This window comes from Squalius cephalus, assembly GCF_949319135.1.
Source record: "Squalius cephalus genome assembly, chromosome: 4".
In the NCBI taxonomy this organism is placed as follows: Eukaryota; Metazoa; Chordata; class Actinopteri; order Cypriniformes; family Leuciscidae; genus Squalius; species Squalius cephalus.
Genome location: NC_137125.1, coordinates 52,334,335 through 52,350,687, shown reverse-complemented (window position 1 = coordinate 52,350,687; position 16,353 = coordinate 52,334,335). Strand labels below are relative to the sequence as shown.

Below are 16,353 nucleotides of genomic sequence, written 5' to 3'. Positions count from 1 at the left end.
GCATTTAAATGTGTTGAAATGTATGTGTTAGTTTGTCTGTATGAGACTAGCAGTAAGCTAGATCAACATTAGAATAACATACAGATCATATTCTAACATTTTATCATTGTTGAACTATATAACATTGATTAGTTTTATGTAAATGTGCTCACCTGTTTAATAAAGTACATGTAGGAGCGGTCGAAGTCTCGGACGTGGAGCTCTCGTTTATATACTGTTTATGGAGCTCTCGGCATCTCGAAAACACCGCGCTGATATTGATTCTCGTTTTAGTTCTCCTTTTTTATCCAAAGTCTGCTTGCCATGGTCCATAATGTTTGAACGAAACAACAACAGCGTGCAAATAGACATTGCGAACTACTCTGTCGCCTTGGTTACTATCAGAGAGCTCTGGTTGCTATGGCAATACGAGCGGAAACCAGAGACAACGCGGATATGACGCCATTGACGGCGACAAAACGGAAATAAAGAAACGTGACGTGTCTTCGAATTAAATCACAAATTTCTCCTGGTTTGAAAGTTGTTGGAAACAGTTGGGATAATGTAGGTACACAACTAAAAAAAAATATAACATAGCTATAGTGATTTTTGCTATTTTTAAAGCAAAAAAGTTACATATTGTGCCTTTAAAAAAATATTGAATTAATTTGAATCAATTACTTAAAGAAAATTGGTTTGAATGGTGAAAGATGAATGAATGAATGATTAAATGACTCACACTAAGACTTCACTTGTTTCATTAAACAGCATTTTTGAACAAATCTCTGAACAAAAGAACAATACATTTTTAACAGTCGCTTGTCGCCACCTACTGGTGTAAAGACGTCATCGATACAAATGTTTATTTGAGTTACTTTCAAAAGGTGATTTGCTCTATTTTGATCGCTTCCGTAGACATCACTGTTTATATTCTAAGCATAATCTTTTATCTCAGTACTTCTGTGATAATTTGAATTATTGTAACAAAAATAGTGAAACTGTTTCATACCTATAAATGAAAACTGATCTCTCTGGATCAGCGGCAGCGCCAACGCAGATTTGAATGTTTGCTGTGACCGCACTTGTCAAAGGTTTAATAGACGAGTTGTCATTTAGGAACAAGATTGTGTGGGTGTTTTAATCAAGATCGAGATCGTGCCGCTCTAATAGACAAATGGATGCTTATGTAAGTCACTCTGGATAATACTGAATTTTTTGGAATAAAATATTCAGATTAAGTGGATTGTATCAACTTATTTAGGTTACACCAATTCCATATTATGATCATCAAACTGCCAGCACAGCAAGTGAAGTAAATGGAGCAACTGAAAAGGATATCATTCCAGAACCAATAAAACCAGGTGATGTACATCCAGAACTTAGTGGCCATATAGATTCCCAGAGGAAGAGCGCTATGCATGGAGTGATCAAAGAAAGACCTAGAAACAGAGACGAAAATTGTTAGCCATGATGGTCCACACTCACATCAGAATGCATTAAGAGCCTGAGCAGCACCACAGATGGCTATAATGGCATGCGCGTCATACTTGGAAAGGAACTGCACGACGAGCCACACCGCTGCATACATCACACCCTTGATGAGCCAAGAGTCAATGTCCAGATCGGCGATAAATCCCACCAACCAAATCACCATGAACGGAGTTCCCAACATCACCTTCTGCCTGAACTCCTGCGAACAGACACAGAAGTCAAAGTCTGGGCCCAGGTTCACAAAAATATTCTTAAGAAAAAGGTTAAATAACATGTTAAAGAAATTCTAAGAAGTTTGTAAGAACTTTTTAAGTGTAATTTTTCTGAAAAAGGTCAAATGCCTCAAAGTGTGCGTTGCCTACGGATTAATGTAATAATCATAAGTGAGCACTGTTTTAATGGCCCCCAGAATATTTTTATTCTGAATATTTTTAAATGAATTTTATTCTTAAGAATCTTTTGTGAATCTAACTCCAGAGGCTTAAAAAACATAGTTAAAAAAACGGCTCTGACTTTCAGCAACTACTGTCAACTCGTCCAGACTATAAATAGGGGGCAGAAATTGGTGTAAAAGTCGTGTTGTGTTTTCCTGCCTTTAGATGCAGAGTCTGCATCATTCAACATTCATTACAGTTTGATTTCTCCTTAATGTCAAGTGATTGCACAGGACAAGTTGCTTTACCTTGTCCATTTTGAGTCGTTTCAGGTACGAGGGGCTGTCGTAACCTTTGGCCTGTCTGGCCTCCTGCAGATGATTTATCATCCACACATTTTTCCTCTGTTTGGCCAGATCCAGCGGCGTCTCCCCCTGCCACCGACAAATATTATCAGATGTCATGTACACACATCATTTCAGTGTGCTGGGGCCTCATGTACAAAGACTTGCGTTGAATTCATACTAAAACATTGCGTACGGACAAAGCCGTAAATGAAAAAAAACAGATGTATGAATTTCTGCGTACGAAGGATCCCACGCATATTCTCTTTGTACATCCCAAAATTGAGCACACATGCACGAGCACAACGCCCCACCCAGTCTCCTCCCTTAATTAAGTCAATTTAAATATGGCAATGAGTCCACTTTGGCAAAAGAAAGCAGTAAGAGAATGGCTAAAGCAAGCGGCAAGAAACGAAACTTTACAGAAAGTGAATTGGAGGTGCTACTATCGGAGGTAGAAATGAGAAAAAATATTTTATTTGGAACTTTGTCCTCTAATAACAAAAGAGGACATTAATAACAAAAGGAAAAAATATGAGCGGGAGAGGTTGGCTGATGCCGTCAATGCGGTATTATTATTATTATTATCTATATTATTTTATATATATTATATTATTATATATTAAATATATTATTATACATTATATTATATATATTATATATATATTAGGGCTGTCAAACGATTAATCGCGATTAATCGCATCCAAAATAAAAGTTTGTGTTTACATAATATATGTGTGTGTATGGAGTATAATTATTTTCTATATATAAATACACACACATGCATATATATTTAAGAAAAATGTGTTATTTATATGTAAAATATTTATATATAATATAAATTATATATAATATAAATATATATACACAGTATATACATGCAAATATTTCTTAAATATATACATGCATGTGTGTGTATTTATATATAGAAAATAATTATACACTGTACACACACATATATTATGTAAACACAAACTTTTATTTTGGATGCGATTAATCGCGATTAATCGTTTGACAGCCCTAATATATATTAATTAATATTATATTATATTATATTATTTTATTTTATTTATAGACAAAGGGTTGTATCAATTTGCATATGCTTTTATATGTTCTTACTTAATTGCATAATTGATAGAATATTCCCATAAGGCTCGTGTGACAATATATGTCAATTATTTTATAAATTGCAAATTAATAGCAATGCTTCCCACGGTTGGTGGTGCGATAGACTTGTAGAACAAGCCTGTAAGAGTCGCCAACGGACAAAAACAATGAGAAATGCATGTACGCCAGACATGAAATTGGCGTGGAGGAATGCACATTCTCGCGTTAATTTCACTGTTAGTACATCCGACCGTGAGCGTGCAAAGTTTTTGTGCGTACGCAAGATTGATAATGAGGCCCCTGGTGTGGCTGTCTGGACTTTACCTTGATGTTCTGTGCATCGACGTTAGCATTGGCGTCCAGCAGCAGACTGATGACCGTAGTGTTTCCAGCCAGAACCGCCCAGTGCAGAGCCGTGTTCTTATGATATTTATCACCCAGATTCACAGACACATTAAACGTCAGCAACAGTCGTGTTGGGTCAACGCTGCGGCAGAACGTAGAAGATCACACCTATTAGCTTTACATTTTAACAATGGCAAATGAAAACATTTCCTCTCTCACACACAAACACACACACCTGTGCGTCCGATAAGCTGCCCACATCAAAGGGGTCATGCCATTCTGATCCATCATATCTACATCCTGGAGGACGACACATAAAAAGTAAAACATGAAAGTAGGATCAGGCTGAGATCAAATGCTATGGGTTCATGTAATATCTTTCCTAGAGGTCAAACTGCTGTGGACAGAAATGTCATAAATGCCCCCTGCAGGCTGAAATGGACTAAGCAGGACAAAAAGTATCATCTATCTAATGAATCGATTCTTTTACATTTTAATAAACAGTATTAAGTGATGAGGAGCATGTGTTCCCCGAACTTTAAATATTTAGCAGCGCATTGAGGGGCACGATAAAAAACTATCAAATAATATGTTTTTCCTTAATAAAGTGATGCATGAAGACATTTATAACCAAATTATTACATTTATTAGAATGCAAAATGTAAACTAGGCTTTTAAATATTTCTGCTTCAAACTGTATTTAATAACTATGTAAATATTTATAGGCCTACTTTAAACTATATTTAACTGTGCATATTTAATTAACAGATTATTGTGCCAGTATTACTGAAATCTCTATATTAAATAATGTGTGTTAAATAAAGTTCTTAGCCTTTCCTTCCCGTGATGGGTTCACCCAGACAGAAGCTAAAAGAGTTTATTTTGTCACCAATGTACCAATTATAACAACCAGAAGAAAAACTGTATGCATAATGCATGACTTAAACAGGCCCGAAATACACTGGGACTCTTATTTTATGCTTAACTATTGCTGGATGTTGACCCAAAAAGACCACACTTACATCCATTTAGGCTATTTGAGACTTTGTATGCCCTTAAATTTCATAAAACTTTATTCGCAGACTAAAAACATTTTGCACACATCTTTTTTAATCGCAAATGCAAATGAAACCGCAGCACTGACGAACCCTGGATGAAACATTTTGTTGGTTACTATTATATTTTCATCATGTTTTCCTGGGTAGCTCCGCCCACACTGAAATCTCATTGGCTCACAATAGCTACAAATTCACAGGTATTCTGACGGGCTTTGGTTTTGCCAGCTATTGTTTTGATGAGACCAGCGTCACAGTCACACAGAACATTTCATGAGAAGGCTTTATATAAACAAGCGTACCTGTCCCTTGGCAATGAGGTAAGCCACAATGGAGGTGTGTCCAAACTGAGCGGCCAGGTGCACACAACTGCAACCCTCCCCATCGATGAGAGACGGATCCGCACCGTACTTCATTAACTGCACCACCATGGAGAGATGGCCCTGTCTGAACGAGAGAGAGCTGACGAGTGTCATTCACAGACTAACACTGTACTTTATGATGTGAATTAACTCTACCTTACAGTATTTTGCAGTATGCACAGTATGAATTTAATACCTGCATGACCTACCAATTATGATGAAATCTGCAGTATACAACAGGTCACACTGTTATGCTATTTAGTATAAATATACTATTATAATATCTATTCATATCTTAAAATTTTATATTTTAATTTCATTTTAATTTTAGTTTAAATTACAGTAATATTGATATGTGCTTTTGTCCTTTTATTATAGATTTTATCTATTTAGCTTTAACTTTTAATTCAGTTTTTGTCATTTTAGTACTTCAACTTAAGGGGTTCACCCAAAAATGAAAAAAATCATCAATTACTCACCCTCATGTCGTTCCAAACCCTTAAGAGTTTCGTTCATCTTCAAATGAAGATTGTTTTTAATGAATTCTGAGTGATTTCTGTCCCTCCACTGACAGCTACGCAACTGACACTTCAAAAAGGTCATAAAGATATCGTAAAACTAATCCATATGTCCAAATATTAGTCCAAATTTTCCTCATAACTGATGTGTGAGTTGATGAATGCTTATATGTGAATAAAAGTCTGTAATTAAATCTGTACACCATCATATAAAGCGATACTGTCTCTTCTGCAAATTTGGCCTAAACCACTCAATGCATGTCGATTAGTTTTACAATTTCTTTATGAACCTTTTGAGCGTCAAAGAGGTAGTTGCGTTGCTGTCAACGGAGGACAGAAATCTGCCCGATTTAATTAAAATATCTTCATTTTGTGTTTCAATGATGAGTGAAAGTCTTACGGGTTTGGAGCAACATGAAGATTTTTTAATTTTGGGGTAAACTAACCCTTTAAACTTTAATTTCAGTTAGTTACAAAGGCAACATTTCTACTTTTCTAAAGTTTAAGTCTATCATCAAACATTTATATTTTATTTCAGCTTTATTTCCCTTACAGAAAATGCTGAATGCTGAACAACTGAATGTGCTGAAGTTGAGCTTCCATGTCCAGTCTGATGAATGAACCAGAAAGCTCAACAACATTTTAGTATATTATTAAATAGTTTGATAAATAGTTAGCAGTATATAGTGGTTGTTCTTCAATAAGTCACCTTGTAGCCCAGTGTAGTGGCGTAGAGTTGAGATCTCCTCCCAGCTGGTCAACTATGGCACCTTTAGATATGTAATGCCTATGAAGAGCAGACAGACAGCATTCAGGAGATGAGTGGACTTCTGAAGTGAGACATCTAGGCTTTATCATACAGCTAAATGTCTGTTACAAAAGAGAGCAGCGTAAAATGAATGACTGCGACAGAGCAGGCTCTCATTAAGAGGATCTGCACACACACACACACACACACACACACCTATAATGGAAATTTCAAACTGGTTGTTCGTCTGAAAGCTGAGAGTAATAACTCTATCTATTCCTCTGTGTATGTGGTGTCTTAATAAAGGGAGGGAAAAACTAGCTAGGAAAATCCTCAGATCCAGGAAAGGGGAATGTGTATACACAGACAGATACGTACTTGACCAAGTCTATGCGGTTGTTAATTGCCGCCCAGTGCAGGAGTGTGACATTTTCTTTATCCGGCTGACGCACGTCATATCCGGCGTCCACCAGCTCACGGCAGCGCTCGAATATGCCATACCTGAACACACAAACAGCTCAAATTACACAATAAAACACACAAGCACTAGAGAATCATCCCTGAACAGTACAAACAAGTCAAGTCAAGTCAAGTCAAGTTTATTTATATAGCGCTTTTCACAACATAGGTTGTATCAAAGCAGCTTCACAGTATTAAATTAAAACAATACATCAATGTTTGTTTCTAGTGGAACGTCCACGTTTGGTAATGCTGATCAATAGTATCGTTGATTGATTAATTAAATTAAATATCCCCAAATATCCCCACACAACACAAAAACACAAAAAAACACAAAAACAACAGTGTCAAATGTACAGGGTTATGCATTCACTCACAATACCAAAACAGGACAGAACCAGGCGACTCAATTGACCCTTCGCTAAGCCATGCCCGAAAACCGCAACAGGCCAATCGTGGCTTAGCAACCGTAACTAGGCGCGGGAGGTCTGGCAAGCTTTCGAGCGAGGGAAACATGCCGAAGCGTTGTGCGTATGAATTGTGCAAATCTGATACCCGGTATCCTAAAAATTTGGACGGGGTGGTGGATTTTGTTCCCTTCCCGAAACCTTAAACCCAAGGGGAGAAATGCCGGGCGTCATCTTCATTTATAGCGCTTTTAACAATGTAGATTGTTCCAAAGTAGCTTTACATTGATAATAGGAAATTAAAAGTAAAGTGTTTTGGCTTTATAGCAGCTCTAGAATAAAGTTATTGTCCAGCTCGTGGATCAAGCAGTGTGATTAAAGGCAAGACGGAGGCTCACTGACATAACTTACTTCAAAATATATTTCAGCATTTTGTTAATTGACGGCCTAACTAGTAACGTTACCCCAGTCCGATCGCGACTCTCCCGGTGTTAGTTCTAGTAAAAGTAAAAGGTAAAAGGAGGGAACATCAGGGGGCTTGCCGGAGGTCTCCAAGGAAAAGGTTGGTATGCAAACTTAATCAGTTCATAACAGACACTTATGTGACCCACGACGTGTGAGCAGTAACGTTAGCCTGGCGCACTACAAATATAAGCGGGAGAATGTTATCATTGCAAAGTGGTCAGGCTAATGTCTTGTGTTTATTCCACACTACATATGGATAAGCTGTTTGATTTATAAATATTAGAATATTTTCAAATTTCACTTACCCTGCTGACTGTGCATGCACAAAGCTGTTCCTCAATTTGTGTGTTTCCCATTTGAATGGTCAGCGAGGCGCTGCTGCTTACGCTGGGACCTACAGTAGGCTATAGGCTTTAGCTTCAATTTTGATGAAATTATTCTCTAATCGTTTGCATATAATGTCGTGGATATAGCCCTCGAATGCATACTGCAGTCTTGCTCTCTCAGACTTTCACCTGTTCGCCAAAAATGACTAATTATCTCCTTGGGAATGTCTGAAACCAGTGCATACAACTGTAATAGACGTGCCAGGCGCAAAAGCTTGACAGGCGTAGCAACAGTAACTAAGGAGGGCGGGGCTTAGCGAAGGGTCAATTGATGTCTTTTGGATGATTTTTTTATATATCTAGTAGGGCTGTAATCTCCCAGTCGATTAGTCGATTATTGGTCGATACGTTCTGGCTCGACCAAAATTCTCGATTTTCAAATAAAATTGGTCGATTTTTTGCCGCGTTCATTTCATCAGGTGGAAAGCACTAATTGCTAATGGGGGTGTTTTCAGAGCACCCCTGTTTCACAGGTAACAGACTGTCTTCAGAACACCCCCCTTGTTTTCACTTCTTTTGGATTAGCCCAACTCACCGGAGAAGAGAGACAGATTGAAGAAAGTAGGCTACAAGAAGTTTTGCTGAATATTATTTATTTAATTGTGAGAGTGTTTAATTCATAGTCAGTCTTCTTCTACCATGTCAACAAAGACATCGCAGTGTGGCAGCATTGTTTTAAAAGTTAATAGTCTATTCGTGTCTCAGCACAGAGCGGCTGAAATGATAGTGTCTGTCAGTTATTATATTACATATGACAAAAACAATTGTCTAAATTATGTTGCATATTCCTCAAAAGTTCTTGTGATGATATCACTAGTTGACAACATAGTACTATTTTCGGAAATCATAGGCTCTGATATTGCGCAGGTGCACATGATGCAACGCTGTCAGAGCCGACAGACTCGTGTGTCAGACTCATTTCAGTGCAAAATAATTAGGTCAAAAACGATTTAATATACTGCAAATAGCCTACTAGTTTTTATGTTTATTTATAATTCATTTAGGCGGACAACAAGGCTACCAAGTACTGCGCACAGTGTGCAGCCAATTAATTTAACGTTTTTTTCCTAACGTCATTTTTAGTCGAAAATTTCAGGACTTCAGTCGACCAAGATTTTCTTTGGTTGATTACAGCCCTAATATATCTAGATGTTTCTGGGCAAGGGATATTTGCGTAGATGGATGGATGTGTGTGTGTGTGTGTGTGTGTGGAGACTCACTGGGTGGCTTTGACGATGTCCCAAGTGCTGTAGTCGTCCACGTGGCTCTTGCGGCTAACGCTCTCGCTGTAGCCATGGTTATAGTGAGTCTGGGATTTAATTTCCTGCGGGAGAGAAACATAGTCAGTTCATCTCTATCATCTCTAGAGCAAACGGATAGAAGGATGACACAGAGGATCTCGGACACGACGTGTCTTAAATACGGTCAGTCTCCATGGTGACATCTCTGATATCTCACTCAAACACACACACACACTGCTGAAATAAAACTGAAAGGTGCTTTTGAAGGGGCCGTATCCTGGAAAACAGGACTTTCTTGCTATTTTGAGTTTGATGTGTTGAGTGACAATGCAAATGGAAGTAGAAACATAATTCTGTTGTTAAAAAGTTGAAAAAATTTAATAAAAACTGATTAATTGATCAGCTCTCCTATTAGCAGATTAACATGACCGCCCACATTTACACATCAAGCCCTTTCCAGTCCATGCTGAGGTTAGCTAACCATAACAAACTGCTATTTATGCATCATCTTAAAGGTACAGCAGTAAAAACAGTCTGTTTAATACTCATATCATAATATCAGCAAGAAGGCAGAAAATCTTTCTGACCTGTTTTTGTTTATGAAACTTTGTCTAACATTATAATTAGACTAATACCCCTCAGACTGGCTCACAGGTCAGGGGGCGTTTGATGACCAGCAGATGTCCAGAAGCTTCGGCTCTATTGATTGGTGGGGAGGGTCTCTGTCTATTGTATTAAAGGCCCAAGGGATGCTGATGTCCGATAGAAACCCCAGAAACGACCCGACCTGAACCTTTATCTTTATCCTGTACACCTTTCCAGAATTTTTTATTATTATTTATTAATTCTATTACATATTTTTTATTTTATTTCCACTGCTCAGAGACAACTCAACTCCTGCAACTCTGCCCCTTGTTTGTTCATTTTTTTATATCAATATCTACTTTATAAATTCAGATTTTTAGCCCCAATCACAGCTGATTGTCCCTCCGAATTAACATGCAAATTTAAAAATAAAATGTGAAAAAAAAAAAAAAACAATGTATATAAAACCTTTTGTTTTAAACCAAAATAATAAACCAAATACTATACTTTATAATTATAAACCACAATCATAGGAAAAATCCTCAATATAATATAATCTGACTAGTCGTTACTCTTCAGAAAAACACAGTTGACAGTTTTACACACCAGAAATTTTAATTAGATGTGTAAAAACACAGTCAAATGAGATGCTTTCTAGCAAAAGCTTGAAACAAATGCAAAGAGCAAACAGAAAACACCCACAGGACACAGGGGAGTCCTGGCAAACACACCGAGCTCCCTCTGTGCCTGTGAGTGTGTGTCTCTGTGAGAGAGAGAGAGAGAGAGAGAGAGAGAGAGAGAGAGAGAGAGAGAGAGAGAGAGAGAGAGAGAGAGAGAGAGAGAGAGAGAGAGAGAGAGAGAGAGAGAGAGAGAGAGAGAGAGAGAGAGAGAGAGAGAGAGAGAGAGAGAGAGAGAGAGAGAGAGAGAGAGAGAGAGAGAGAGAGAGAGAGAGAGAGAGGGAGATGCCAGCTCAGCAGAGATGAGACACACACACACTGGTCAGAGATTCACATATAAAGATGACAGTATGCATATAATCGGTAGCATTTAATCCCTAAAATAAAAGTCTTCTATATGGAGCACTAAACAAATCCATTAGTAAAGCGTAACCAGCTGGACAGAGAAACACAGGTCAGTGATAAAGCCTTGTGTTTTATCAGCACAATCACGCTTCCAGCAAGAACCTGCACACTTGCACCCACAAACACTAAATATGAAGCCCTGTCTCTCCGTGTGGGTCTGTAATTATTACCTTCATAAACACTGCACATGTATTCAGTCTCTGTCTCGAAGGCTGATCTGACACTCATTTGATCAACACAAAGATTCAGCGAGCAGTCACATGACTCCACACTTCCAGAGGAAACCCTAGTGAGATGATCTGAACGCCACAGTTTCCCTCCAGAACGAGGGAATCTGCGTGAACGCGAACGGGATATAAATTAACATCCGAGTCAAATCTTCGTTTCTAAACGGCTTTTCAATAGGTCAGAGGTCAGTCCAGCAGTAAGTACATTGTACAAGGACTGAGTTAATCCATCACAATATACAGCCACCAAGCATAAAGCAGCTGGAAAAATTCAATAAGTCAAAAATATATTGAATGTATAACTAACTACGCTTTGACTATGGTAAATAAATATTGTCTTTACTGAATGATGCACACCGCATTACCAATAATGCAGTGCACTCAACAAATGAACCAGAAGCAATATCAACCACGAATCTGAACCTTTACTTGACTCACAATTTAATCAAGAGATTAAAAAAAAAAGACTAATTTTTACAAAAATATTATTAAAAACGCATTATTTAACTGGATGCCACTCACCAAAATAAAATGTATGTACTAAGGTAATATGACAATGTTTTAAACATTATTTTTGATGGCCGATGACGGCCAATATTAATGATATTACACTATTTAATTTGCTTTAATTGCTGTAATTAAATTTAGATGTATTGTAGCCTACATATTTACTAAATTAGATATAATTGTTAAACGAATCAATATGGGGAAAAAAGTTTTAACTTGATCAAAAACCTCAAATTTTACATGCGTAAACAGTGACATATGACATGAATATGTATATAAAGGATTTTAAGAAAAACGTATTGGATTGATTGACAATTAATTAAATGCCAAATATCAGCTGATATATCAGCCATGCCGATATATCAGTCAACCACTATTCACATTATATTTTAAATATATACATATTTGTCAGTACAGTATGCTATTACTTTCAAAAGCATGGTAATGCCATGGTAATAGTGACCTTACATCAGGGTGGGCTGAACTGAGGAGCTCATCGCTAGCAGATGTGCACTTAATCCACATCTATTACTCACACGCACAGCATTAGTGTTAATACAGGTTTTTATATTCCATCTTAGAGATCAGAGAAACAGATCTCACGAGCAATCCTGAGCTGAACGTCTCAGATCCTTCTTAATTCACGGTGATCAATCTGAAAGCACACTCCTGTTATATCACATGTAGAATTAGCAAAAGCAATAATGCTTTGCTAGACATGCCACCAGTTCAGACCAGCAAACAGAGCGACTCTGATAAAGCGAGCAGTTGGGAGATTTAGCAGCACCGGCAGGCCTGTAGAAACGAGTTTGGTCGTTTCATTCAATATTTTTGTGCCTGGTTTCAGAACAGTTGGTCTAATTCAATACGGGCCTAATGTTCCTCCTGCCAGTGAGGAAACAAGCGCTTACAGCATCTGTGAGACCATGTGACACATCCTGAGATGCTTGGCTTCCTATTACTACAGGAAGACATTTAGGCTGCGTTTAAACTGCAATTCTTAATGTGCAGATCTGGGGCCGTATTCACAAAGAATTTTAAGGCTAAAAGTAGCTCCTAACTGGCGAATTTAGGAGCAACTCCTAAAAATAATGGGCGTGTCACTCGTAACTTTAGGACTCCTAATTTTTTTGACTAAGAGTAATTCACGAAGCATTTTAGCCCTAAAAGTAGCACCTAAGCCTGGGACAGCTTAAAAGAAGTCGAGAGGACTCCTAACTCACTAAGACCTTCACAAACCACTTTTTGTGGCATTTCACGTTGCGATGTCTTGAAATGCGTATGCGGCGGCTACAGGAGCTTCCAATCGCGAGGGAACAATTTTGCATAGTAGGCATAACTAGGGATGCAATAACGCCACCAACAACAACCAAAACTAGGCTACTCATTGCATGTAAACTAATTGTAATGTTTCATTGTGAATCAAATTAAAATGTTCTTCTCTTTGCAAACGTAGGCAGAGGCATATAGAGACAGATTAATTCAATAATGTTGCAAAGATATTGCATCAATCCATATGTTTCATTAGGCTATAGGCTATTTGTTTTGCCTTACTCTTTATTCATTTAGGCTATTTATTCAGTTATTCATCATCTTCCGTCCTTCGCACTACTTGTGTAGCGCACGCATTCTCAGACCTGTCACCTGTCACTCATCATCGTAGGGGAGGGGTTTGGAATCATCAGCCAATCAAGGTGGTCACTTCAGTCAAGCTCGTGCACGAGTAATGACGTCATCTATAGCAACAAAGACTCACTCTTAGTTTAGGAGTTGTCATTTTTCTTTACTAAGAGTAGGTCTGAAAGGCGTTGTGAATAACTTTTAAGAGAAAACTCCTAGCTAAAATCTTTTAGTGCGATTTAGGAGTACTCCTAGTGGTAAGATAAAATGCTTTGTGAATACGGCCCCTGATCTCTTGACCATATCATCTGATTTTTTGTCCCAGTCCGTTTACATTCACTTTAGACACGACTGGTATCCGATATCTGTGTTTACATTAATCCCATTACAAAATGAGTCCGTGATGATTCCTTTACTGTGCGACTATGGTTGGCGCTCGGGTTTTGAATGGCCATACTAAAATGATTTATATAATTCACGTCGATTATTTGCCAGCATGGATAAGATAAAAAAAAAAAAATCTGATTTTGGTGTTTACACGTGTGCAACAAATGCCGATCAGTGTCCAAATGGGAGTAAAAAAATGTACAATTTTGAGGCTGCAGCTTAAGATCTTGCTCTGGAGAGCGTGTGCTTTATCAACAGCTTCTGTTAATGCGGTTAATTACGCTGCCATTTATATCTTTAGTCCATGTCAACGTCCATAAAAACATATCTGGACTGACCATCAACAGCCATTATGAAATTATATTTCACACAGTCAAGGCAATGCCACAGCTATGCATCACAGTAAAGGCCCATTCACACCAATTACAATAATAACACTACAGATATAGCAGAGTCCACACCACAACGGTAACGATAACAACACAGAGGAACCAAATCGTTGGAATCACTTTCAGAGCAATTTTTTCCAGAAAATCCATCCTGCTTTTCATTTTTATCTCAGGATTAACATAACATTATTGTTTTTTACAACTTAACTCAGAGTTAGTAACGTCTTGTTAGTAGTGTGACTTCACATACAAAACCACAAATGAAATCACACCCACAATGCAGAAAGGGGAAACGGAACAGCAGAAAAATGAAAAGCCACAAAACTATATTTGTGACACACTTTTGACTAAAGCAGACACACACCTTCCTGTTGAGCCCTCTGAGCTTCATCTGAAGAGGAAACCTCAGGTCTGATGTGTGACTGTGAGGAACAGATGGCTGGCTCTTCACTACATGACTGCTGCCCACCCAGGTGACAACCGGACCCTGTCGACTTCCACTAGTTAACGGCATTGATTAACTAAAGGCTAATGCACAGACTGTGTCTTTCATAGTAGAGGGGTTTCTTTCTGCTCAGTCCAGTCACTGAGATAACAGTTTATTATTTATTTTAAACAGAATTATTTTCTGTGTTTGTTTTAACAATCAGCAAAAGAGCGGCTGAAACAATTCCTCACATGATAATATAACCTTTTAATGATGCATCACAAGCCAGATCTTGAGGACAGCTAATCTATTTTTTTCTCTTGAACAGCCACATGCAAAACACCACCTCTATCATGGTTTCATGTTCTAGCCTCTAAATCAACCGGCTCATCCCACAGGGCACACATAGCAAACACACTAAAGATTACAAAGACATACATATATTTTGTAAAATGAGCATTCATTGCACTTCTGTTATTATGCATTGAGCCTTTGCAACCCTGCTCTACAGATAACAGCATTAGCATTGGTCAATATCAAAACCCATATCGGTCGACCACTAATTATTAATATAACCTATGATATTAATACATTATGGTCCGGTTTCACAGACAGGGCTTAGATTAAGCCTTAGTTCAATTAGGGCGTTTAAGTAGCTTTTTTAAAACATGCCTTAGAAAAAAAATATATTACTGATGTGCATCTTGACACAAATCAATGACCCTGACATATTTTAAGATATATCAGTGTATATGATGTAAGAAACAAGTTGTTTTCAGTGAAGACAGCTCAAACATGCGTTTTAATCTGGGATTGAGTTTAAGCTTTCTGTGAAACCGGCCAAATATATAATTATAAACATTGCAATAAAAAGAACAGCTAAGGTCTGCTGAGAGCTTCCTTTCACTCCAACAGGTATGACTTACTATGACTTTAAGACAATTGCCATTCACTGAGACTACATATGTGTGTGTGTGTGTGTGTGTGTGTGTGTGATCAGCTGTATGGTGGTCAGTCTGCTTGAGCATGAATAATTTACAGCAGGAGGTCCCATATGATATGAGCAAGCTGTCATGAATACTACTAATGCACATATATAACTATAGTGAAACTCGCCTGTCAATGCAAAGTCACAAATGAGTCCTTATACAAACATGCAAATCTCAAATAATAGCATTTATTAATGAATATATTTATGAAATTTACGAGCCTGCAAATAACTCACAACAATGACAGCTCTGAAGCAAATCTGTCATATTTGCGAAACAAACACCAAAATGCAGTCAAAAAGAATCAGAAAGACTCTTAGTGCACTAAAATCATACTGATAAAAAAATAGCAAAATTAATGTTCAAATCTGAAGGTAAATGGACGCAAATGATGATGATGTTTGTGAATGGTGTCTGTCATTTAGATGCAAACGCAGCACAACACACTGGGAATACTGCTATAATACCCTAATGTCACGTTTGTCATTGCACAATATGGATTAAAAACAGCACCCCTGCCTTAAAACGTGTGATTAGACGTGCGATGAAGCGAAAAATTAAAATAAAATCTATGGATATGAAAGGCTAACGTTAGCAGCAATGCTATTACGCAGCAGTGGGGGGGATTCAGCCCCTCTCCTTCATTGTGAGAAGTTAACAGTAGAAATAGCGGTTTTACTGGACGTGAAATCACTTCGGCTTCGTTTAGGATTGCTGCTGTGATGCAGCTGGATATACGCTGTATTTTTTTACCTCGGGATGGAGGATCGGGACGCATCCAGCTTCTTTCTCAAATTCGTCCAGAGCGTCCGCCATCTTGCAGCTCGACCACGCGGAGCATCACGGGAAAAACATTTAG

At 37.9% G+C, this 16,353-nt stretch overlaps 1 protein-coding gene across 1 annotated transcript in view; it reads right to left on the bottom strand.

Annotated features, from left to right (window-relative positions):
- Positions 1 to 16,353, bottom strand: part of zdhhc17 (zDHHC palmitoyltransferase 17) — a 24,998-nt gene extending 8,645 nt beyond the window's left edge. Inside the window, exons 1-10 of the mRNA XM_079870032.1 lie at positions 16,248 to 16,353; positions 9,261 to 9,364; positions 6,702 to 6,824; positions 6,285 to 6,362; positions 4,998 to 5,142; positions 3,876 to 3,940; positions 3,620 to 3,782; positions 2,153 to 2,278; positions 1,527 to 1,669; positions 1,318 to 1,418 (exon numbers count right to left, since the gene is read on the bottom strand). Coding sequence (XP_079726158.1) covers positions 1,318 to 1,418; positions 1,527 to 1,669; positions 2,153 to 2,278; positions 3,620 to 3,782; positions 3,876 to 3,940; positions 4,998 to 5,142; positions 6,285 to 6,362; positions 6,702 to 6,824; positions 9,261 to 9,364; positions 16,248 to 16,310 — 1,111 coding nt within the window. The 5' untranslated portion in view covers positions 16,311 to 16,353. The remainder of the gene's footprint in view (positions 1 to 1,317; positions 1,419 to 1,526; positions 1,670 to 2,152; positions 2,279 to 3,619; positions 3,783 to 3,875; positions 3,941 to 4,997; positions 5,143 to 6,284; positions 6,363 to 6,701; positions 6,825 to 9,260; positions 9,365 to 16,247) is intronic.